Genomic DNA, 24,594 nt, shown 5'->3' with positions numbered 1-24,594 from the left:
GCCACACCAGATTACCATAGACTGGGTGGTTTCTAAACATCAGAAATTTATTTCTCACAGTTCTGGAGGCTGAAGTCCAAGATCAGAGTGCCGGCATGGTCAGGTTCTGATGAGAACTCTCTGCTGGTTTCCAGGCTGCCATCTTCCTGTTGTGTCCTCCTCATAGGACAGGAAGAGGACAACGGAGCTCTCAGGGGTCTCTTTCATAAGAGCACTAGCTCCACTCATGGGTTCTTCACCCTCACTACCTCCCAAAGACTCTGCCTCCAAGTATCACTACTTTCTTGGATCAGAGTATAATGTGTGAATGCGAGCGGCTCAGGTGTGGAGTGTGAGTCTCCTTCCTTCCGATGTTCTCCTGCTACATTGTTCTTCATCATGTATTTATGCAAACAGAAAACCAGCTGTCTCTGTAGACACATAATATAAACACATAGTACAAAATTTATAAGGTATACAAAAGGTAAACTGTAAAGAAAAGTAAGGCTTTCAACCACCTCTGTCCCCCCAGGCACTCTGTTTCTCTCCCCAGTGTTGAGTTTTCCTCAAGTGAATATTTAGATGTAGGAGTTTTCTGTGGCACATCTTCTACTCCAGTAGGCAATCAGATGCAATATGAATTTTTCACTAGAAATATGTATTGTATGTTCACATCTAGGAAACAGAAAAGGTTTGATATAGATGATGGGGCACTTCCAAAATCATTGGAGAGACCATGAGAAACACTCTGGGGAAGGCCTTCAAGAAGCATCTAGAACGCCACCAGAAAACTGACCCATCATGGGAGCAGCTACCTGTGCCCTACTGAGGAAGCTGCTTCCAGAACCTCTTCCCAAAGCTGCCACCACTGCCACTGCAGTGCCTTCTTCACACTCCCAAAAATGGCATTTGAACACTGGAACACAGGGCTAAGCCACTGCCTCAGTGCACTTGTTTCTTGACAGCCCATGCTGGAGGCTGGCCCCGGCAGTTGTGCTACAGAAGTTCACCACACCATGGCTTCCCAGCCTTGCCTGCCAGTAGAAAAAGTCCAAGCAGCAGGAAATGGCCTCAGCCTCATTTCTGCCTCTGAGTCTCAATCCAGTCTGTGGAGTTGGAGGAGTCTAATTCCTATCCAGAGCTCTAGGTGCCAGGGAATCTGGTGTGTAACACTGAGCCTGCAAGCTTGTGCAGTAGGAACACCCTAATCAGGATGAAAATTGGCACAGTAGTTTCTATTTTTAGTTTTAGTTTTTTAAAAAAGTTTATTTACTTATTTTAGAGAGAGAGAGCGAGCACAGACAAGCGGGGGGGGGGGGGGGGGCAGAAAGAGAAGGGGACAAGCAGATTCCCTGCTGAGCGAGGAGCCCAACATGGGGCCTGAGATCATGATTCAGCCAAAACCAGGTGTCAGACACTAACTGACTGAGCCACCCAGGTGCTTCAGTAGTTTCTGTTTTAAAAAGTGCATCTGTGTGTATTAGCTTATGCTTCCCACTCCCCGCCCCCCACCCCTTTACTAGTTTATTTCCTCTCTAAGTGGTCTAGCCAAAGCCATGGATAATCTATCTACTCTTCAGTTTTCTTACTATTATTTCTTTCAAGGCAGACTTGGTGGCACTACACAGCTCCTGCATGGAAATGGACTGTGTATAGTGTATATGTGTAATATGTAATATAGTGTGTAGTGTGTATAAATTTGCAACCTCATCTTTCACTCTATAATATTTTTTAGACTCCCATCCCCCATGGCTGCCATCCGACTTCGAGAATTTATTGACCACCGCCCAGTGGTCCCACCCAGGTAATGTTCTTCCAGACACAGATGCCATCCAGAGCTGTGGTGGGGCAGACTTGCTCACTGGCTGCTCTCTGATTGACAGACTTCTGTCAGAGATTCCAGTGACATTTCTTTGAGTTTGGAGAAAGTTGCAAAAAAAAAAAAAAAATCCCACACTCATGACAAAATCCAAACTCCAAAAAGATTGGAAGCCTATTGGGTTTGGCTTGGGAAGGGCTTCAGCAAGAAGTATGAGGAATCTCAGCCTAAATTTTAGCAGGGGCCCCTTTACTCTGCTTGGGATCAAACAAATCCCTTTGTGCTTCTGTCATATGGGAGGTGGTTGCACAGGTTAAAACCAAGTAGGATTCTTACTCTTTCTCCAAATTCATAGATGGCCCAAGACCAACAAATCCTAGATGTGTTTTTTATGCTAAATTCATCTTGCTGAGAGATACTGGATAATAATCCATAAATCCTAACCCAGTTTCCCTTCACCACTGGCCATAGGGTCTGCAGAAGTTCAGAAGCTATGAAATTCCAGCAGGAACCCTCACACTGTAAAGTGATTTTGAGGTTAGCCTCTTTGGCTTCGTGGTTTTGAGTAAGCCTCATGTTTTAGCATCTAGTTATTTTCAACTATGTTTAATCACAAAGATAAGTTCTTTTGCTTCCATAAATTACTGAAGAAGGGGCAAGGAAAGGTTGCTTTGAGTTCTCTTTCAGAGAAAGTATGGAGTCTACCCTTCCCTCTAGGAAACCCCATGAGGACAAGCTAGAGGGAAACCGGGATGGGTCTCCATATTTCCTGATTTCTGCCTCCCCACAAGCACTTGGTCTTTCTGAGTGTGTTTGAGATCTGTCTTGTCCACTGTCAGGTTACTTAACTGTGGGTTATCCCCTGGGCAAAATGGAAACAAACCTCTCTAAGCTGCTGCTGCCTGGAGTTCTGTGGAACCAATCAGAGTCACTGGGCCTGGCCTAAGCCAGTCCGTGGGGGAGCCTGAGGGTTTGGGTGGAACATAGCACAGCAGGCATGGGGTTCATGAAGTCCTAAGACAGAGCTGGTTCTGTTCTCCGTGCTCATCCATCAGAGGCCCACCAGGAGGCATGCAGCCGGAACCAGGCTGGGGTCCCGGGCTCCCCACCATACTCACTGTGGAGCTGGTCCTCATTTACCTGACGCCTTGCCTGCCTCTGCAACAGTAGGGACCCAACCCCTCCGTAGGTTCCTCACTTGTACCTCCAGGATGTATCTCCCACAGGAATGCTATCTTTTCCCCGTTTACCTCCAATGGCCACCCACTCCCATCCTCCTCCTCCCATTGTACAGAGGGCACCTCATAAAATGTAAATTGGATCAAAGCCCTCTGTTGCAGAAAACCCTGCAATCACTGCATTTTGCATAAAATCTAACCTCTGCTGGGGCCTCTATGGCCCTCCATGAACTGTTCCTGCCCCTGTTGTGGCCTCCTCTTTGGCCAGCCCCACTGTCTTTCCTTTGTGCCTCCAATAGGCCAGTCTCGCTCACACCTGGTATATATTCACTCATTTTGTCTTCACCATAGCTGTGAGAGAGAGAGGGGAAACGGAGACACAGAGAGGTAAGGTGACTGTCCCAAGATCCCACAGCTAGGAAGAAATTGGCAGAGGTAGGGTTCGAACCCACAGGGCTGGCTCCAACATCTGTGCTCTTAATCCCTGCACCTGGCCACATGTCCAGTTAGGCTTACTTGCCTCTCTCTGCCCATCACTGGCACCTCTGCTGAGCAGACTGCCACCTCTGGTAGTTCCTCCATGCACATTTGTTGAAAAAAAAAAAAAAACATGAATGAATCAGTGAGCTACAATTACTGGGTCGTGGATCTGTGGCATAGCCTCCTGCTGGCTGGTGGTACCTGTAGAAGGCCTGACAGCCTCCTGCCTCTCGGACAATCATCCAGTCACTCCCTGCATGCCCAGACCTTGGGACCACTTGAGGGAAAACTGAATCACACACTGGCAGGGGCACCCAATAAAATTAAATATTCTGTGGTTCACCAGCAGGACTGATTACACAACTCCCATCAGAATTGTATAAGATGCAAATGTGACCTGCTGCCACCCAAAGCCACAGGCCCGTCACTCAGGCAGGCCTGAGCTCTGAGTTGGTTTGCCAAGAGCAGGACACTCCTGAGGTTGTTTCTTGTGGAGTACTTGCAGTGTGGTGTGGAAGAGAAAAGATGTGGAACCTGTGTCAGGCTTAAAATGAATCTTTAAAACACTGACTGAAGTGGTGTCTGGGGGACCCAGAGGCAGTGTGAGGAGCAGCTCTTCCTGCCCAGAGCTATGGCAACATCTACCACAGGTCACCATGTGCGTTCACAGTGTCTCATTGACCCAGTCACAAATCAGTGATGTTGGTGTGCCCCCTACTTTCCTGATGGGGAACCTAAGGCTGCCCTCTTCCTGGAGGGGATGATAAGTCTGGGAGATGGCAGAGTGGGCATGGCAGTGTCCCATCCTCTGTGCTGACTAGCTTATGTCCTTACTAAGTGACTCATTTTCCTGAGCCAGCTCCTGACTGGCACAGCACTTACTCACTGTGTATGATTAGTGCCTGAATGTGGTTTTCCCTACCAGATCATCAACTCTTGGGGAGAAGACAATATTTATCAACACTGTGTCCCTAGCACCTAGCACATAGTGGACATCATAGAGCCTTCAATGGACTCACCTCATTGAACTGAAGGCCACTCCTAGCTACCATGGCTGGGTTATTTCTTCTTCTAGACCTTTGGTGCATGACTTCTACTTCCTGTCTGCCCATGAGAGAATCACAGCGTTATATAAAAACAGCACTGAACTCTTGAACAAAAGCCATCCTGCATATGTAGAGGTGACTCTAGATGTACATGGAGTTCAGAGAATGGGGTTTGAACCACGGCTCTGGCATTTATCAGCCAGATGAAGTTTGGAGAGCCAACTTGACTTCTCTGAGCCTCGGTCTTCTGTAACAAGATGTTCATAATATTGCCCTGGCAAGGTGACTGGGAATTAGATGCGGTCATCATCCTAAAGCCTGAGGCTCAACACAGACATAACAGAGGACTACAGAGTCACATAGGAGCATGGGCCATCTTGGGCCACGAGACCAGGCTCAGGAGGGATGGACACTCCTGGCCTCCCCTGTGCATACTGAATTTTGTCTATAGCTAAACCCAGATTTCTGCTCTGATGACATGCACCCTCCCAGGGGACAAGTTTGCTCTTGTCTGGATAGAATACATCACCTTGAAGAGCCAAACTATCAGGGACTGGTAAACAATGTATGGGGGAATCAGACGAAGCTGGCCTCCTGCTCCCACCCAAGAAGGAAAGACCTCCCTACACTCATTCAGGAACCCTGAAAACCAAGTTAATTGACAGGTCTGAGCACAGCCTCGGCAGGGCTCCTCAGCCAGGCCTGGAGAGCCAGCACTGCTTCCCTGCTCATGCACCCAGTACCCTCAGGAGAGGCCAGCTACTGTGGAGCCTCTAGGAATACTGAATGACAAGCCAGGTTAGGCACTGCCCCCTTGCAAACCTCCTGATTGGGAGCTTCCTCCTGTGAGCTGAAGTTAGGCTACATGGGGAGCTTGGAAAGTCAACCCAAAGAGTTGGAGGCAAAATGTACCACTATTTTCCCCCAAAAAGAAAAGCTTTCTGCCTCTCCACACAGCACTCCTTCCCTCCAGCACCTACTTCCACATTTTCCTTCCCTCTCCTGGCTCCTCGGCCAAAACCTACCACGAGAGATCATCAGGGACTAAAAGCAGGGTATATTCTTAGGTTGCTCACCTATATTCAGTTAGTTATATTCAAGCTAGTGAAGAATCCATGGTCAAAACTCAGCCAGTGAAACGGCACAGCTATTTCGAGTAACCAGTGTGGTTTGGGAACCCCAGCTGGGTTTTCAACAACCTGTAACGTGGCCCTAGGGTAGTCTCTCCCAATGTAGTGCTTCAGAGCAGGATGGGTGCCCAAGAACATTCCACTCCCATGCACTCAGAAACGTCATTTTCCCCTATTATCATGCCAGTTTCTTCCTCTTCTTATGACTTAATCCCTGCTGTTATTTACTCTTCAGGGCTCAGTCATATTATCCCAGCCACGGGGCAGGCCCAGACAGTCTGTGGTTTTCTGAAAATCAGAGCTTCCTGAAGTCTTGTTTGTATAGACAGGCCCACCCTGTTCCCAGTTCTTGCCTTTCCTACTAGTTAGACAGCGAGATTCCCACCCCACCACTCTGATCCCAACTCTGGCCACATCTTGGCTTCTCAAATTCCCCTCACCTAGAATCTCTTTGCCATCGTATTTGCCTGCCCAAATCCTAGGCATCACTCCCTCGTCTGTGCCCCCACTGACCCTTTATTCAGATCACTATTTCACACATAAAAGCATGGTGAGGACAAGCTCTGTGAGTGCAGAACACAGAGCATGCAGGCATGTCCCATGTATTCAGTAAACCCAATGCAGCTTTGGCAAGCTCCTTCATGCAAAACTATGTACTCCTTTCTACTGACTCTTCCCTTGGATCTCTGATGACACCCACTGAGTACTCAGAATCTGTGACAGGTCCCCAAAGACCTACATGTCACAAACTCTCTAAAGTCATTCTCCCCACAATGGTCACCTGCCTGTGTCCCCTCTGTCTCCTAAGGAATGGCAGCCTTCTTCCTTATGTCTGAAGCCTAAGAGCTGTCCTTGTCTTTGACACCTTCCTCTCAGTTTCAACCCTTTCTCCCACAGCGTCTTTTATCCTGTCTGGCCACCTTCCCACCACACAGGGTCCCACATAAATGACCACTTTTGCCTCCTGGTCAGTCTCTGTACTTCTAGACAGATTGTCCTCCACTTTGTTGTCCACATCACACTGGCAAAGACCTTTCTAAAATAAAAATTGCACTCTGTCATTAATCTTTTTAAAATTCTACCAAGATTCCCTGTCACCTATATGAGTGGTTCTCAACATTTCAAGACACAATGCTCCCTTTATTTAGAACAAATATTTCCTACTACTCCTACTATTCTTCTGAAATAAAACCTGCAAATAACATAATCCAACCACACATAATTTTAAAGTAGTTGCATAACACAATCACTATATTCTAAAAGGACTATGATTATAAAATAAGATGTCTTTGAAAAGGTGAGGTTTGGGCATTGCCACTCCCTCACTGCAACCCCGCCTTGCCTCACCTCGCCTCCCTCTGGCTCTGGGGTTCAGCTGTAAGCTTCATCTCACCTTCACTCCCAGAAACACTCCTACTCCCTTTGTGCCTCAAAACTTTCTCAAAACACAGCCTTTCCCAGCCAGGCGAGGCTTCCTCCTCCAGCACAGATGTGCCCTGTGCTTTGGCCATCATAGTGCCTATTCATTTCTTATCCCATACACCTAATCAACAGAATTAAAAAAAAAAAAAACAAGAACAAAAAACTTGTGAAAGTTTGTAAACCTACCCAAAGTAGGAAAAAAAAAAAAAAACAGTATAAGGAGCTTCCATTTATCCATTTTCACATTTTGACAATTATTATTAGCATTTGCTCCCATGGTTTTATATATCCTATTTCTTTTCCTGATTTTTCGAACCTAATGCCTAACACATCAAATATTTTCTTATGAATACTGAGAACCCAATCTTGAAAAACAGGTAACAGAAGATGCTCCTGTCAAGAAATTCCAAGGGTTTCAAGAGCTCTGTGCCAGCACCTGGGGGCAAAGTACATGGATCTTTTATTAGACCACAGCTGGCATTCTTCTGTAAAAAAATAATTGTAGTAATTGCTTTTTATTTTTAATGACCCTCTTACTTTCTCCACTAGTATATTCATCACTCATCAAGGAAAGGACATCCAAGGATATTACACCGGGCAGCTGGCAAGAGTCCATTTCGAGTCTAGTGTGAAGAGACCATCCAGGTGAGACACCTTTCCAAATCTTTGTTTTCAAAAATTTCACTAAGTTAGAATAAACAAACAAACAAAAAAAGAAATGGGAGTCACAATTTGTAACCATAATAATAATAACAATAAATAATAATAGTTGTTATTTAGTGGATTCAAAAAGTTTGGAAGGAAATATACCCAACTGTTAACAATGGCTTTTTCTGAGTGGTAAGATGTTAGTATTTGTATTTTACTTTTTTTTTTTCATTTTCCAGATTTTCTCTAATGAACATATATTACTTTTATAATCAACAACAAATATAAAATGTTATGAAATCATTAGACAAATTTAAGAAACACCGTGAATTCAGAGTTTCAACTTGTTCAAAAACATACCCTTCCCGAGACTCTGTTTCCCTCTCAGTAAAATTGTGAGTTTGGCCTGAACGGTTTCTGCCTTTCCAGATGTGATGTTTAACAAAAAGAAAAAGAAAAAACAAAAAAAAACAGTCACTTGGACGTTATTTTCTAGTTTTGGGAGGCTAGAAACCACAATAGTTAGAAGCAGCAATATGAGTAACTTTTGAAGTGGTTGATCTTGGGCAATTTTAACTCCTTCTCTGGGAATCAGTTGCCTTACCTGTTAAATAAAATAACTGACATAAAATTCCAGAACATAGAAAGCACTTGAAATATTATTATTTTGACTTCATTGTCTAATACATTTTACAAAGTTCTTCTCTTAATCGCCTTTAATATAGTCAACTCCTGATTATCCTCTATGCAAAGAAAAGGAAGCCATGGCAGCTATAAAGAGCACATAGTCTTAATAGAAGATCAAACTAGAAGTAGTGTTAGAGGTCATTCTGATCCAGTCAGTGAATAAGACGGAGCCCAGAGAAGTTGGTTGGTGTGAAAGCTGATACTTGGAACTATGCACATTTTCTGATTCTCAGTTCAAGGCTTTGTTCTACCTCAGATACACATTATGTTGAACTCTTGCTGGGCCAGCCCACCACCAGGGCTCTCCTCACGTGTACTCTGTAGGCTCTGATGACACCCCCAACTCCAACATCCAGTACCCAAATGTCAGTCCTTCTCCCCATAGTATGGCTAAGGCAAAGGGAACTTGACCCACTTTGACTCTGACAAGATCAGTGTCTGCCCAAGATCAGCCTTAAGGGGAAAACTTAGTGCAGATGGCAATCAGTGATTTTAGCAACTTCCAGTTAAAAATAAGAAGGAAAAGGCAAGACAAGCCGCTGACCTGCCCCACTCTCCAAAAAACAAGAAATAATACAATTCTTGGGACAAGTCCTAACTTCAGTTTTTGTGGTTGTAGTATAATTTTATAGGTGTCTAATGGCTTATCTCCCCCAGATATATTCCTCTACCAACTTAATGGTTTCAGTATTAGAATCCCATCCCTTGAATCAAAGTCTTTTCTTCAGGACACTGATGTATTACTTGAAGATGGAGAATATTTTGGTTCTGTCAAAAGACCCAAACCAAAGACAGCACAGTCTTCTAGTCCAGCAGGGTAGATCTAGGGACAATCTCTAGGATGTGGTTCAGAAGCCAGAGCTGTCAGTGGCACAAAAGTGACCTGATGTCAGGGATGGTTACACAGAGCCCAACCTCACAAGAGACTCACCTGTTCATTAGGCAGCAAATGTTTGATCCACTGTGGGGGACATGCTTTCATAGGGAAAGGAGTGTTCCTGCCCACCATTTAAGGTGCCCATCTTACAAGACCCAGTGCCTATTAGGCATGAAATAAGAGCAAGTAGATGCAGGCAGGAATTTTCGGGGTCTCTTCATGTCTATGCACCATCTGCCCACCAGTATTTCTCCCCCACCAGTACCATGCCCTCACCCTCACATTACTGCTCTTGTTTTTTCTGAACTTCAGGAAGAACCACTCCATTTCTGCTAACCACTCTTCAGAGAAGGTCCATTATAATCAAGTTTTTACCCAAATATGGAAACACAATACATTATGATTATATTGTTTCGGTCACCTCGTTTAAGTGTGCTCAATCATGGTGATCCCATCAAGTAAGACTACATCTTACTACTAAATGATTGGGTAAGATGTTCCTAAATCTCACCCAACATCTCGTATTTGCTCACTGCATGTATTTTATAGTTTAAAAATACCCATGTTGGGGCACCTGGCTGGCTCAGCTGGTAGAGCATGTGACTCTTGGTCTTTGGGTTGTGAGTTCAAGCCCCACATTGGGAGTAGAGATTATTTAAAAAAATAAATAAGTAAAACAAAATTTTTAAATACGCATGTTTATTACAACATTAAGAAAACATTAATAAAAACCGAATTGTAATTACCTATAATGTCATCACTCAGAGACAGACTATCATCAGAATATTCCAGATCTACACAAAATGGGATGAACAATATTTTGAAACCCCCTCTTTCCCCTAGTTTATTGAGATACAGTTGACATGACACTGTATTCATTCAAAGTGTACAATATAGTGATTTACTATATGTACATATTGTAAAATGATCACTGATAAATTTATTTAATATCTATCACCTTGTATAGTTGCAAGTTTTCTCACTCATGATGAGAACTTTTAAGATCTACCTGTCTTAGTACCTTTCAACTATACTATACGGTATTATTAACTATTATCATCATGCAGTACATAACATTTCTAGAACTTATTTATCTGGAATTTTGTCCCTTTTGACTCACTCATTTCCCCCATCCCCCAACTCTGCCCCTGGTAGCCAGGTAACCACTATTCTGTTCTTTCTATGCATTTTAGTTTTTTTTTATATTCCATGTATAAGTGAGATCATACAATACTTGTCTTTCTTTATCTGACTTACTTCACTTAGCACAATGTTCTCAAGGTCCATCCATGTTGCAGCAAATGGCAGGTTTTCCTTCTTTTTATGGCTGAATAGTATTCCGTTTTAGATACATACACAACGTCTCTATTCATTCATCCATTAATGAGCACGTAGATCTCTGGAATGGTTGCGACAGAGTATAGGCCCATTTTAAAGCTATTAATACTCATTGCCAAATCATTCTCCAACAAGTTGCACCAGGGAATGTGTACCCTCATAAGGGCATGAGGATACTTCCCCCATTACATTTTGATTCTTCTTTACCTTTATCTTCAGAGGGTTTTTATCTGAGTGGAAGTACAGGAAGGCTGGAACTGATTTCAGGTTTGTCCAACACCAATGTGCACCATAGGGGGGAGTCTGGTCAAAAGAAAGCATTGATTCCTCGAGGGAACCAAACGTCCATAAAAAAAAATTACAATGGGAGAGGATACTGGGGAGATCTGGAGTATAGGAAGTAGCCACGCATGAGCAGACCCAGTGGAAGTTTCAATGCAGGTCACCTTCTATAAGCTGTGACTGGGGAGGAGGAGGATGCTAATGCCAGGGAACAGTGGACCAGGATTCCTGAGTCACCTCCTGAAAACTGCTGGGCTGACCCTGGAGCTATGAAGTCTTGCCAATAACCTCCTGGCCACTTCCAAAGAGCGGACGTCAGCTGATAAGAACATGGAATGCTTTTCTTCTTCTGGGTGTTCAGCAAGCTCTTTTTTATTTTTATTTAGACATCTCATAGACTTGGCAATTCCACCCAAGAGAGAAAGTCAACATCAGCCTCAATTTGACCAACAAACTCTCATTCGATATATTTGTTTTCGAAGATATTTGCAGCCTGCGGAACTATGGTATAAGGAAACCACCTATCAAAGAGACTATTCTCTGCCATTTTACAACATGGGTAAGTCAGGTCCACTGCTCTGACTCTCTTGAGATCAATTTTGCCTCACAGGAGCCTCTCTCATGGGCTCACCGCCATCAGGGAGGGTGTCTGGGATCAGTCAAGTTGGGGGAGGGTGTGCATGTGTCTAGAAGCAGGAAGAATGTAGAGGCTGGCCCAAGGGCTGCTTCCTCCTCTCCTCTTTATTCTAGTCCTTAGAAAATTCAAGGATAAAAATGCACAAACATCCTTGGTAGGAAGCAGGCTCGAGGGGGCCTATTTTTCACTGAGCCCTTTGTTATAGTCAACAAATTCCTTATTGTGCCTAAACATACTGTTGAGGGAACTTTTTTCCCTCTTGTTCTCCCATTTTAAATGGCTTTATGACAATTATTTGGCATTCGAAGGTATGTTTCAAAAATTCTACATTCCCTGTATGTTGTAACAGGTGAGTATGAAGGGCCCAACCCTCCTCCCCCCAGAGGTGACCCGGAGAGTATACAGGCAGACAGCAATGCAGACATTACTTGTATTCCTGTCGTTCTTGGTGCTTTGAATTTTAGAGAGGAGGGGAGAGTTGCTGCTTTCTAAATGAGTAAGCCCCACTCTTTCTGGGGCTCTTTTGCGGTGGCAGACACATACTCTGTCCTTCTGACAGCTCTCAGGTAGGTGCTATCACTTTCCCCATTTTACAATAAGGGAGATGAAGTTGCAGAGCCAATTAATTAAGCAGCCTCAGATGACACTGCAGTCCGCAGGAGAAGCAGAGTTCAGACCAAGGCCATCTGAAACATAGAATTCGGGGCTTGACCCTTAAGCCATGCTGCCTTTGACCTGGTCAGAGTGCTTTACACTACTATTCATTTAATAGTTTGCTTGAGAGTGAGCCACTTTCTTTTTGCTGGAAAAGAAAACGAGGAGAAGGATGGGGGGGGAGTGGCCCTTCCTTCTGTTCTCCCCCGAGGAGAGCAGCAGCCCAGATGGAAAGCTAGGCCAGGGATGGGGCTCGGGGCCCAAAGGAACCTCAAACAACAGCAGTCAGGAAGATGGGAAGCAGATGGAACCAGGCCATCTCCAGACAGTGGAGCCAACAAAAAGGGGCAGTAGATGAAGCAGGATAGGCCAAATATGGGCAGGAGGCATCTGGCCTAAGAAGTTACCTACCAGCAATGCAAAACTGGGGTCTGGGAGGGCAGAGAAAGTTTGAGGCTGAGAAGGGAGCTGAGAGAGGAAGCAGGCAGCTGAGATGAGCTCATTTATGGAAGAAGGTGCCAGGAGGGGTGTGGGATGGTAGAAGTTTGGGTTCCATGGGGGTCCTGGGAGGGCTGTATTAAAAGGATGGAGTGGGTGGTGGTGCAGGTTAGGGGCTGAAGGGTGAAGCCTGGGGGGACAGAAGCCACCAGGGTCTGAAGTGGAAAGAAAAGGTGGCCAGGAGGTGTCAGTGGGGCTCCAGCAAAGCAGTTTGCCTTTCAATACTCACTGAGTATGAAGTCTGCTTCCTTCTCATGTGGGAATCCAGGCAATCCTCGACTTACCAAAGTGATAGTAAATAGGACCTTCTTTAGAATTCCTCCACTGTGAGGGAATCCAGTTAGACAGACACAAAAGGTTTTCCCCCTGCTAGTTTTAGATGACAATCCCCAATTCTTTCCAAATCTACAGAACCAGGTGTTTAGCAATACAGTTCGATATTCACCATCTACTGTGTCCCCAGCACCGTGCTGGGTGCCATGGGAGGAGGTGAATGCAAGTCCAAGTCCAGGTTTTGACCTCAGTCATGGGGAGTTCCCAATCTAATCAGGAAGCTAAGGCAACAACCAGCCTATCAGGGATAGGAGGAACTAGTAGAACAGGAAGATGGAATCTAGAACCTGTAGCCATGGGGACCCAAGCTGGGCCCCAGTGGACGAGGTCTGAGGCAGAGGAGAAGTGGTGTACACTGCAGCCAGGGACAGGGTAGGGGGTATAGCAAGGCTGTGGAGGGTGGGAGAGCAGGAAGGACTCCAGACATGAGGATGCTGGCCCGCCTAGGCCGGGCAGAAGGAGGAAGTGGGGAATCACCTGTGGCAGCAGAGTAGGACAGAATGGCTGCAAATGAAGAGATGCTCCAGGAGGGAATCTGGAAAGTTGAATTTGGACAATCAGAGCCATCTTAGGATGGGGGGAGAACCCGGAGGCTGTTGGCCTGTCAGCCTGCTCAGGATGGATTGGAGAAGACATGACGACATTGGCAGTCAGGCAGGATGGAGCTGTGGGAATGTGGGCAGGACTCAGGCCTTGGGGGGCTGCAGGCCTGCACATTCTAGCTCTGCCATGTCGGGCAAGACACTTGGCTTCTCTGAACCGATCTGTGCCTCTGTCAAGTAGAGATGCAAAGGCTCTATATTTTAGGATAGCTGGTAGGATTTACAATATCTGTCACATGCTCAGAACTGTGCTAAGTGATATGCGCACATGTGTATACATACACTCGCGGTTGCAATGGGTCATAATAGCCCCCATGAAGGAGGTATTATTATTTACTGCATGTAGCAGAAGAGAAAACCGAGTCTTAGAGATTTTAGGAAACTTACTCAAGCAGCTTGTAAGTCGTCAATCCAGGTCATCCAGATAGGTCATACTCCCGACCCTTGCTCTTGGATTGGACTGAGGAGGCTTCATGGGAAATGGAAAGAAGATTCATGTGGTGTAGCATTTGGAGTGAGAAAGGGTGGTATTAAGAGAGAATTCACATGAGGGAAGTTAAAGCTCACTTCTCAGCCTTCTGATTCTATATAGCATGATTGTTGGTGCCTCTAATAGAAATAATGGTTTTGGCAGAAGAGGTGTGAGGTTGGCAACTGTGGATGACTGAGAATAAGGTGCTAGAAAGTGCAGGCAGGAAACAGGGTCAGATAGTCACGTCCTCAGTGAGGTCTGAAGCCTGACCAATTCAAGAGGTAATTTATGATGAAATAGTCACTGCTCTATTCATTGAATCACTGAGTGAGTATTAGCTCTCTCTTGTGGAGTAACATATCATTCCAAAATCTAGTGATTTACAAGATAAATGATTATTTTTATTTTTTAACGGGGCAGTTCTGGTTCAGAGTCTTTCAAGGTATCAGCCAGATGTCACCAAGTGCTACACCATCTGAAGGCTTGACTGGGGCTGGAGGAGCCACTTCCAAGACGGCTCATTTACATGGGTGTCACTCACATGCTGGCTGGTGATGGGGGGCCTTTGTGGTCCAAGTGGCCAACCCACAGGGGTGCCAAGTGCCCTGCAGGCATGCAGCTTCCCCTAGAATGGGCAACCCAAGATGAAGGGGGAAATTGCAATGCCTCTTATGACCTAGATGCAGAAGTCACACACTGTTGTTTCTGAGGTGCCCTACTAGTGACACACAGCCAGCCCTGAGGCACTGTGCAAGGGAATTACATCAGGCACGGATACCAGGGAAGAAGAATTACTGGGGCCCATCTTGGAGGCTAGGAACCATAAGACAATTCATTCATTGAGTTCTCATTATGAACTAGCCTCTATGCTGCCTGCTGGGGTACAGTGACCAGCACAGACAAGATACTTGCTCTTGTGGAGCTGACATTCTTTGGAAGAGCAGAGTACAGAGCATAACCAAGCACATTTTTTTTAAAATTTGAAATTATAGACTGTAGTGGTGCTGTATGGAAAATAAGCAGGGTGATGAGGGTCACTAAGGGAGGCTACTTTTAATGGGGCAGTCAGGGAAAACCTCTATACAATTTTAGCTGAGCCCTGGAATATAGGAATGAGTCACATAAAGAGCATTCAGGAGAAAGGAGCAGTAAGTGCAAAAGTTTGAAAGTGAGGAAAGCCTTGACATGTTTGAGGGACAAAAGGAGCCCAGCAGAGCTTCTGTGTAGTCAGTGAGGGTATGTGTGGTAAGATGCCTGAATTCCAGTCAAAGAACAAAGGGAAGGGTTCCAAAAAGAGTGACTTATTACTTGTATTTTTAAAAGATCACTTGGGCTGCTGCTAAGACCTTGTTTGGAGGTAGGGCATGCAGACCAGTGGGGAAGCTGTTTACTAGTTTAGAACAGAGATGATGGTGGCTTGGAGCTTCAGAAGATGAAAAAGAATGAATGGATTCCAGGGATATTTTGGAGGTGACATCAACTGGACTTGGTGATAGATCTGCTGCAGGGAGCATTTTCATTCATTTGTCTGTATTCTTTCAGTAAATAATTTGAAAGCCAGGCATTGTCCAAGGTTTTGGCAATACTATGACAAGCAAAAATAGACACACGTTTCTACAATCAAGAAGAATGGGGAACCAGGATAGAAATCAGCATAAAATCCACCTGTCATAAATGCTATGAAGCAGAGTTTATGTGGTGCTATATAGGAGCATTTAATAGATCAGAAAAGGTTTCCCTGAGGAAATGATGAGCTAAAAGTTCACTAGGCAAGGAGTGGGGGGAGGGGGGGGAAGAGCTTCACAGCAAGTGTGGCATGTGCATAAGCCCTGCGACAGGAATAGGACATGTTTGAGGAACCAAAAAAATTAAGAATGTGATAAAGCACAGAAATCCAGAAGGGTGGAGTAGGGAGGGACTAGAGAGATGTAAACATAGGAACAAGGAAGGGGAGAGGGTGTTTACAGGTCATTTTCAGCTCTAGCATCCTCTAGTCTGAGATTTTTTTTTTTTTAAGATTTCATTTATTTATTCACGAGAGACACACAGAGAGAGAGGCAGAGACACTGGCAGAAGGAGAAGCAGGCTCCCTGTGGGGAACCAGATGCGGGACTCGATCTCAGGACCTGGGGATCACGACCTGAGCCAAAGGCAGATGCTCATCCACTGAGCCGCCCAGGTGCCCTCTAGTCTGAGATTAATGGGCAACCGCTGAAAAGTTTAAAGGAGGGTTGAAGTGCCATGATTAAAAGTACATTTTGAAAAGACTGCTCTAACTGTGGAGAAGGAAAAGGTAGCAGGGTGGGGTGTCGGGTGGGGCAGAGATCGAATATGGTGCATCAGTAGGCCATGGCAGTGGTTAGGCTAAAAGTGGTTAGGTGCTTAACTTTAGTGACATCACTTTTAGCAATCCAGACGCCCAGGATAGACCCAGACCAATCAAACCAGGATCTCCTGGTGGGAAGGGAGTGGTCCCAGGCATCAGTAATTTTAAAAACTCCCAGATTCTTCCACCATGCAGCCAAGGTTAGACTCTGCGGTTCACGCAGCTGAGGATAGCTGTTAACAGTAGAGAATTTGCAAGATACTTACTTGATGCCTATTTTGTAAACAACAATCAGGCAGGTCTGGTCTGCAAAAGACTCAGCAGAGAGGTCACAAATCTGAGCTCTGAGAGAGAACACAGCAGTGACTGCTGACTCAAGCTTTTGTTTGAATCAAGAAACTGATTCCTTAAAGGAGTCTTTGCAGGGAAGGGCTTCTCACAGAATAAGATCGACATTAAGTTGTGTATCAAGGTGTGGGGTTCTTTCTCTTGACCATCTGACAGTCTTTGTGATCAGATTTTAAGGGTAGGGCTTACGTCTTGATGAACACTGATTTGCAGTTCACGTTCAGTTCTTATTTCTTTTTGGGAATTGGTGAGAAACAGATTACATACAGATCGTGATAGATCAGTTATTGCTCAAGAAATTCTTCCTCAGTAAAAATTCTTTCTCAGCACATAGGGGTTCATTCATTTATTTAGGAAATATTTATCAAGCACGGACTATGTACAAGACATAGTATAAGGAAAGCAGATTCTATTCTCAGAGAACTTACAGCACTGTAGGATAGGATGGCCCCTCAGACAAAACTTGCCCTTGTATTACTCACCCTGGCGCCAAATACTTAAAAGAATAAAATACATGATCTCGGTAGCAGTCTGACCTTCAGTTCTCTCATCTGCAAAAAGGGTAAAAATAGTATCTACCTACCAGAACTGAGATATCCATATAAAGACTTCAGCATTTTGCTTGTACGTAACATTAATAAGCCTTCAAAAAAAATGTTAGCTATTACATTATTATTGTTGTTGATCAAAGAATTAATTAACATGTGCCATAATAAATATTTGTAAACAACAACAAAACCCTAATGCAATGGAATTGTATCTTATACGGAGATTAAGTTCTCAAACCAGTGCATAAGGTAATAATCACGTATAATCAAAGTTATTCTTGAACATCTCTTAAATTAGTATAATATTAAATGATACTATATTATTAAAGTAGTTGGAATAAATGGGATTTGGCAAGTTGGTTAAATTTTCCCTGTTGTTCTCAACTAATGATTCATTTTATTTTTCAAAGACTGTCTGTGATTGTAGATAAGAGGTTATAAAGTACAAGGGAACTCCAGTGGGTATGAATTTAGTGATGGTAACAACTGAAGTTTGATATAAACATCATACAAACTGGCCCATTAATAATATATTGTTAAAGGGTTTGGGGGTCTATAATTAATATGTCAAAATGCAAATTTATGATTGATTTAATTTTATTTACATTTGGGCATTAATTCAGTGATATGCCTCTTGATCAGAGATTGAAACACAGAAATAACCTTTTGACTGTTTTTCTCTCACATCTTTTACTTATATTCCTTTGTCTTAAATCCCTCGAATTATTTTATTGTACACAATTGACAGCATGTTAAAACTTAGGAGTGAATGGTCTTAAAATAAATCATTATTCTGTTTTAAATTCCAGGTTGCAACCAGAAATTAGCCACAGTTTCATCGAATCCTACACCACTAAATTCACTGCCAGAGTTCTACTGTTGTGAAGAGAGGCAGCTTTGAAGGAAAACCTTTGCATTTAAAATAATCATGGCATTTGAACAAAACATTTGGAATTCTTACGTGACTCTTTAAGATGAAAATAATGATAACAGGACTAATTTTAAGTGTGTATCCAAATGGTTACAATCCTGAAACATTTACACATTGCAAATTCTTTTCAGATTGAGGTAATCAGCCGAGGGCAGGGAATCAAGAGTCAAGTTTAAGAGAACTTGTCATCTGTTTTCACATCAGCCCCAACACCAGTCTCATTGCTGGCGCTTACAAAGCATCTTACATATAACTCAATGGTTATACAGGGGACCAGGTAGGGATACAATCTGCTCAATAACTGCATCATTCACTATTGAAAAGAAAAAAAAAAGAACCTGTGATGTAGTCAGGGAGGAAGACTGCAGGCACCACAGACCATAAGGGTGCTCTGGATGTAGATACAGTTTAGGGCTGTAGTGAGCTATGAGACTGGTTTAAAAAAAAAGGATTAATTGAAAGTCTGTATACAGAGTTAATACCCCTATCTGAACAACAGGGCATGGATTCCCCAGGCAAAAAGTTAGAGGGTATTTTCTAAAGAAATTAATGATTCCAAAAAAAGAATCCTACATTCTGCCCTTAGTAACCACCCAACGTACAAGTTAGGATCCCTACTCAACACCCCAAAGTGAAGCCTCCCAGTTGACAAACTTCCCCAGGAACACAATTTCTGATAGTGTTCCACTGCCATAGTCTTAGATGTGAAGAGCCAATCAAGGATCACCAGAGTTGGAAAAATAACAGAAGATAAAAGACAAAGACCAAAATAAAGAAATTATCCCAGAGGAAACAATTCAGGGAACACCAAGGAATCTAAAACAAGCTAACAAAGTAACACTGTCATCTGACAAGGGATGTGTCAAAATAATTACATCCACAAATATGAGCAATTTTCCAAATCTCTTAGAAATTAAAAATGTGGGGATGCCTGGGTGGCTCAGTAGTTGAGTGTCTGTCTTCAGCTTTAGGGCGTGATCCCAGGATCCAGGATTGAGTCCTACATTGGGCTCCCTGTGGGGAAGCCTGCTTCTCCCTCTGCCTGTGTCTCTGCCTCTCTCTCTCTCATGAATAAATCAATAAATCTTTAAAATAAAGAAAATTAAAATTGTGATTGCTAAAGTTAAAAATTGGACAGGATTGGAAGAAAATTCAGAAAAACTTTATATAGAAGAGAAAGGCAAAGAAAATTATTGTTTTAAGAGAAGAGACACAGAGGGGCACCTCGGTGGCTCAGTAAGTTAAGTGTCCCACTCTTAGTTTTGGCTCAGATCATGAGATCAAGCCCCGCATCAGGCTCCACACCCAGCGAGAAGTCTGCTTGAGATCTTTTCCTGCTGCTTCTCCCTCTTCTGCTCCTCCTCCTGCTCAAGGGCTCGCTCTCTCAAATAAATAAATAAATAAATAAATAAATAAATAAAATCTTTTTAAAAAAGAGACAGAATAATAAATCAGAGGGTCTATCATCTGACTAATAAGCATCCTAGAGACTGAACAGAAAATCAGAGGAAATCATCAAGGGACTAGAAACCTCAAATGCAGTGTGTATGCTGTGGCCTTACACATGAAAACAGAAAATAAAAATAACCAACTTTCGGTTTCACTGATTTTCTCTGTTATTTTCTAGTCTCTATTTTGTTTCTCTTCACTCTCATTTTTATTATTTCCTTCCTTTTACTGGCTTGGGGTTTCAGTTACTCCTTTTTAGCTCCTTAAGTTATAAACTTAGGTTGTTGATGGGAGACCTTTTACTGCTATCAATTTCCTGTGGAGCACCACTCATGTTTGCAGCATCCCATGGTTTAGTATGTTGTGTTTTTGTTGTCATTCAACTTTTAAGTGTTTCCTGATTTCCCTTGGATTTCTTCCTTGACCCACTGGTTAAAAGAGTGTTTTTAAATCTCTACTGTGAATTTTCCAGTTTTCCTCCCACTTTTTTTTTTCAAGATTTTATTTATTCATGAGAGACACAGAGAGAAACAGAGACATAGGCAGAGGGAGAAGCAGGCTCCACGCAGGGAGCTGCACGTAGGACTCGATTCCAGGATCCTGGGATCCTGACCTGAGCTGAAGTCAGATGCTCAAGTACTGAGCCACCCACGTGCCCCTAGTTTTCCTCCTGTTAAAGGATTTCTAGCATCATTTCATTTTCATCAAAGAAGTTACTTTGTAGGATTTCGATATTTTAAACTCTGAGACTTGTTTTGTGACCTAACATAGGGTCTATACGGGAGAATATCCCATGTGCACTTGAAAAGAATGTGTATTCCATTATTTTGAGGTAAAGGGTTTCATAAATGTCTGTTAAGTCTGGCAGGTTTGTAGTATTGTTCAAGCTCTCAATTTCCTTTTACCTAAATGTTCTATGAATTACTGAAAGTGGGGTATTGAAAACTCCTATTACCAAAGAACTATTTCTCCCCTCAAATCTGTCAACATTTGCTTTATGTATTTGGGGGCTCTGTTGTTTGATGAGTATATGTTTATAATTACTACATCTCTTGACGATTTGACCCTTTTATTAATACATAAGGTCCTTTGTCAGTTGTAATAGTTTTTGACTTAGTCTATCATATAGGATATTAGAATATATTTTTCCATTCTTTTACTGAAAATAACCTAACTCAAGAATGGGCAAAATATTTGAACAGACACTTCACGAAAGATACATAAATAACCATGAAAAGGTATTGCAACATCATTAGTCACCTTAGAAAAATGCAAATTAAAACAACACAACTCTTCACACCAATTAAAATGGCTACAATAAAAAAGACATACTATTTATTATATGTATTGACAAGGATATAGAGAAATAGGAACCCTTCATACATTGTTGGTATGAGTGTAAACTAGTGTGTTTTGGAAATTTCTTTTAAAAATTAATTATAATTAGGATTCAGAAACTCCACTCCTAGGTGTCTAGCTAAGAGGAATGAAAAGATATGTCCATATAGATTTACAAATGCTCACAACAGTATTTTTCATAAAAAGATAAAAATTGTAAATAAAGTATCCATGAACAGATGAAGAAAAAGGTGGTATAGCCACATAACGGGCTACTGTTCGGCAATAAAAAGGAATGAAGTCCCTGGTATGGCCTCATAACATTACACTAACTGGAAACAGCCAGATGCAGAAGACTCCATATTACATGATTTCATTTATGTGAAATGTCTGAGAAAGGCAATTTTATGGAGGGAGAGAGATTTGTGAGGTTCGAGGTGGTAACGGGGAGTGGCTACAAATGGGTACAAAGAGTTTTTTTTAAAGATTTTATTTGAGAGAGAAAGAACAGGAGAGGGGCAGAGGGGCAAGCTGACCACTCTCGCGACCACTCTCGCCCTGCTAATAAGCAGGGAGCCTGACCCCAGGACTCTGAGATCATGAAGTCAAACACTTAACCAGCTCAGCCACCCAAGTGTCTTAGGCACAAAGAATTTTTATGGGGTGATGGAAACATTCTAAAATTGGATCGTGGTGATTACTAAATCACCAAATTATATTCTTAAAACAAGTGAATTTTATGGTATATAAATTATACTTCAATAAAGTTGTTTCAATAAAAACCATTATGTATGTATGGATAACTGACAAAAATAAAACAAAATCAGACCAAGAAGTCTCTAAGGAAGATGGTTTGACATCGTGCATAAAGATGATCCAAATCTTATTTTCCTTCTCAAGTAGATTCTATACAGGTGGATGCAGTTATAAATGAGAAGCTAGGCTAATGGTATATACATTGATATTCCCAAACAATACTCTTCTTCAGTTTTGGGGAAACAAATAAATGAAAGCAGTGGGAAAGAGTTACAGGGGTATAGTCATCTCTTCCCTCCAAATTCTGGAAGCTAAGGCAATTCTGGAGGCTAATGTATACTATGTGACTGCAGAATCCAGTGAAAGCAGTTTTCCCTGCATTCACTACCTTTGTCTTTGTGTCACTGTGGAAGTTCATTCACAGGGTTTCTAAAGATTGAGCCTATAAAGTGATGCCAAATGCCAGCATTCCAACCATACTTCCCAAAGGTGTAAAGACTATGACATATAAAGTGGATTTCTGAAAGTATTAATCACTAAAGATACTCGGTTCTCAGGTACACTTGACACAGCAAATTATTCTCAGTAAACTTGTTGCTCATTTCTTAAAAATACTTAAAATAGTATGCTTTACAAAATTTAATACAAAGACTTGGAATCCTCCAAGTCCTCTCCAAGTGACCAATGTTAACTATTTGACATATCCCCCTACATACTTTGTCTTAGCTTTAGATCAACAAATAGTTTTCTATTTTCTCCTTCCCTTCTCCTTCCAAATGGAGTCACACAGAAAACTTGCTGTGGGTCATGTCAGTGTTTCACGGTCATCTTATAATCAACATGCATTGATCTAACTGGATATTTTTAAAGATTTCATAGAGGATCATGGTGTACCATTAATGGACATTTGTGTTTCCACTGATACAATTATATGCGAAATAGGGCTGTGTTTTTTAAGGGGTGGGGGAGAATGGGATTGCTGGTGGGTCAAAGCATTTGCAAATACAAATTGTACCAGAAATTGCCAAATTGCTTCCCCCATATTGTAGCAATTACCCCCTGCCAGGAGTACGTATATGAAAGGGCCATAGCACTGATTTTACATATTTACCACTCTGAGATGGAAAGTGGTATCTCATAATGTTAATTCCCATTTTCCTGTCTGTAGGGGACAAGGCATGCCGTTTCATGTTCTGGGCCATTTACATTTATTTTTCTGTGGATTGATTGGTATGTATTGCTTTACCCATCTTTTCTGTTAGTTGTCATGTTATTTGTGGCAGCTCTTTGTGTCAAGGGATTAGTGTTGAAATATTTTTTCCCAGTTTGCTTTTTGGTTTCTCAGGATTTTTTGTGTTCTTTGTTTTTTTAAAGGAGCTTTGTTCATAAGTATTTAAAATTTTTTTAATTTGGTCAAATCTGCACATATTTCCTTATAGTTTCTAAGTTTTCTGATTTTTCTTTAGAAGGCTCTCCTAGGGGATCCCTGGGTGGCGCAGCGGTTTGGCGCCTGCCTTTGGCCCAGGGCGCGATCCTGGAGACCCGGGATTGAATCCCACATCAGGCTCCCGGTGCATGGAGCCTGCTTCTCCCTTTGCCTGTGTCTCTGCCTCTCTCTCTCTCTCTCTCTCTCTCTCTCTGTATGACTATCATAAATAAATAATAATAAAAAAAAATTTTTTTTAAAAAGGCTCTCCTAAAGATATTCCTATATTACTTTCATTAAAACTTTTGTGATTTGAGTTTTATTCAATCTGAAGTTCCTATTTTAAGATTATCATTTTTTAATGCACTTTTCCTATTAACACAAAATTTCCATTTTTAGCTCATACCAAGTTCCCAAACATGTTGCATCTACTTCCGAAATGCCCAGTCCATTCCCCTTGTATATTTGCTCATTCCCATGACAATATCACATACTTTGACAACAGGAGCTTCACAATGTTTTAACATCTGGTGGGGGGAAAAGTCTCAACACATTCCTTTTTCAAAAATATCTTAGAAATTATTGCACATTCATTTTTCCACTAAAGTTTTGATACACTCTTGTCCAGTTAGACAACCCCCTGGCAATTCTGACTGGAATGGCATTCAATTCATACTCATTTGTGAAGGACATTCATTTCTATCAATCCATTAATATATAAAAAGTAAATAAATAGGCCATCACCCCATTGAAATACCTTGTTCTGCCACCTAGTCCCCCTCTACTGAATTTTTAAGATTTGAAGGGTATGCTTCTCTTTCAGTTTTTCTGTCATTATGCCCCTTTAAGCATAGTGATTACATTTTGGCTTTGTCCTTTTCTTTCAGTGGAAACATATTTTGGTTATTTGGCAGAATCCTCCTCCAACTTCTTGCCAGCCTATCTGCCTCACCAGCCCCTCACTCATTTTGTTCAGTTATTCCAACTTTCCAAGGTGTTTCCAGCCTCCATGCCTTTGCACTGTCCCTCTGACGACTCAGCCCTTTGGTCTGTTTGAATGCTATTTCTGCTAAAGGCTGCATCTGACTCCCTCCAAACTTAGATTAAGCTCTCCTTCATCTTGCACTCTCCCACTGTAGCACAGATAACCTACAAATACATTTGTCTGACATGCTGCCCCACAATACCACATCCCCCAACACCTAGTAGATTCTAGCATATACTCTTGTTCAATAAAGATTTATTAGTGTAATACTGTTATCCAGGATTTCAAAAACTGAACTGTATCTGAAGAGCAGAACCTCTCTCTTAACCAACTTAATTAGCAAACAGCTCACTTGTAATGACAGGAGAGAATTACTCTGGTCAAAAATAAGTAAATGCCTATCAA

At 42.5% G+C, this 24,594-nt stretch overlaps 1 protein-coding gene across 1 annotated transcript; it reads left to right on the top strand.

The window, feature by feature from the left end:
• The first annotated feature begins 1,727 nt into the window (after positions 1-1,727).
• Positions 1,728-18,483, top strand: C1H1orf100 (chromosome 1 C1orf100 homolog). Its single transcript, XM_041737990.1, has 4 exons — positions 1,728-1,783; positions 7,604-7,699; positions 11,369-11,445; positions 18,114-18,483. Exons 1-4 carry the CDS (start codon positions 1,728-1,730, stop codon positions 18,203-18,205), a joined length of 321 nt encoding a protein of 106 aa, XP_041593924.1. The 3' UTR covers positions 18,206-18,483.
• Positions 18,484-24,594: the final 6,111 nt, after the last annotated feature.

Source organism: Vulpes lagopus, chromosome 1, assembly GCF_018345385.1.
Source record: "Vulpes lagopus strain Blue_001 chromosome 1, ASM1834538v1, whole genome shotgun sequence".
NCBI lineage: Eukaryota > Metazoa > Chordata > Mammalia > Carnivora > Canidae > Vulpes > Vulpes lagopus.
This window is presented reverse-complemented; position numbering and strand designations above follow the sequence as displayed.

Bases quoted from the DNA above. Each gene is read 5' to 3' on its own strand.
- C1H1orf100 (XM_041737990.1), top strand. From the start codon at position 1,728: ATGGCTGCCATCCGACTTCGAGAATTTATTGACCACCGCCCAGTGGTC. The intron at 1,784-7,603 runs GTAATGTTCTTC...TTTCTCCACTAG, and splicing joins CGCCCAGTGGTCCCACCCAG to TATATTCATCACTCATCAAG. The intron at 11,446-18,113 runs GTAAGTCAGGTC...TTTAAATTCCAG, and splicing joins TCTGCCATTTTACAACATGG to GTTGCAACCAGAAATTAGCC.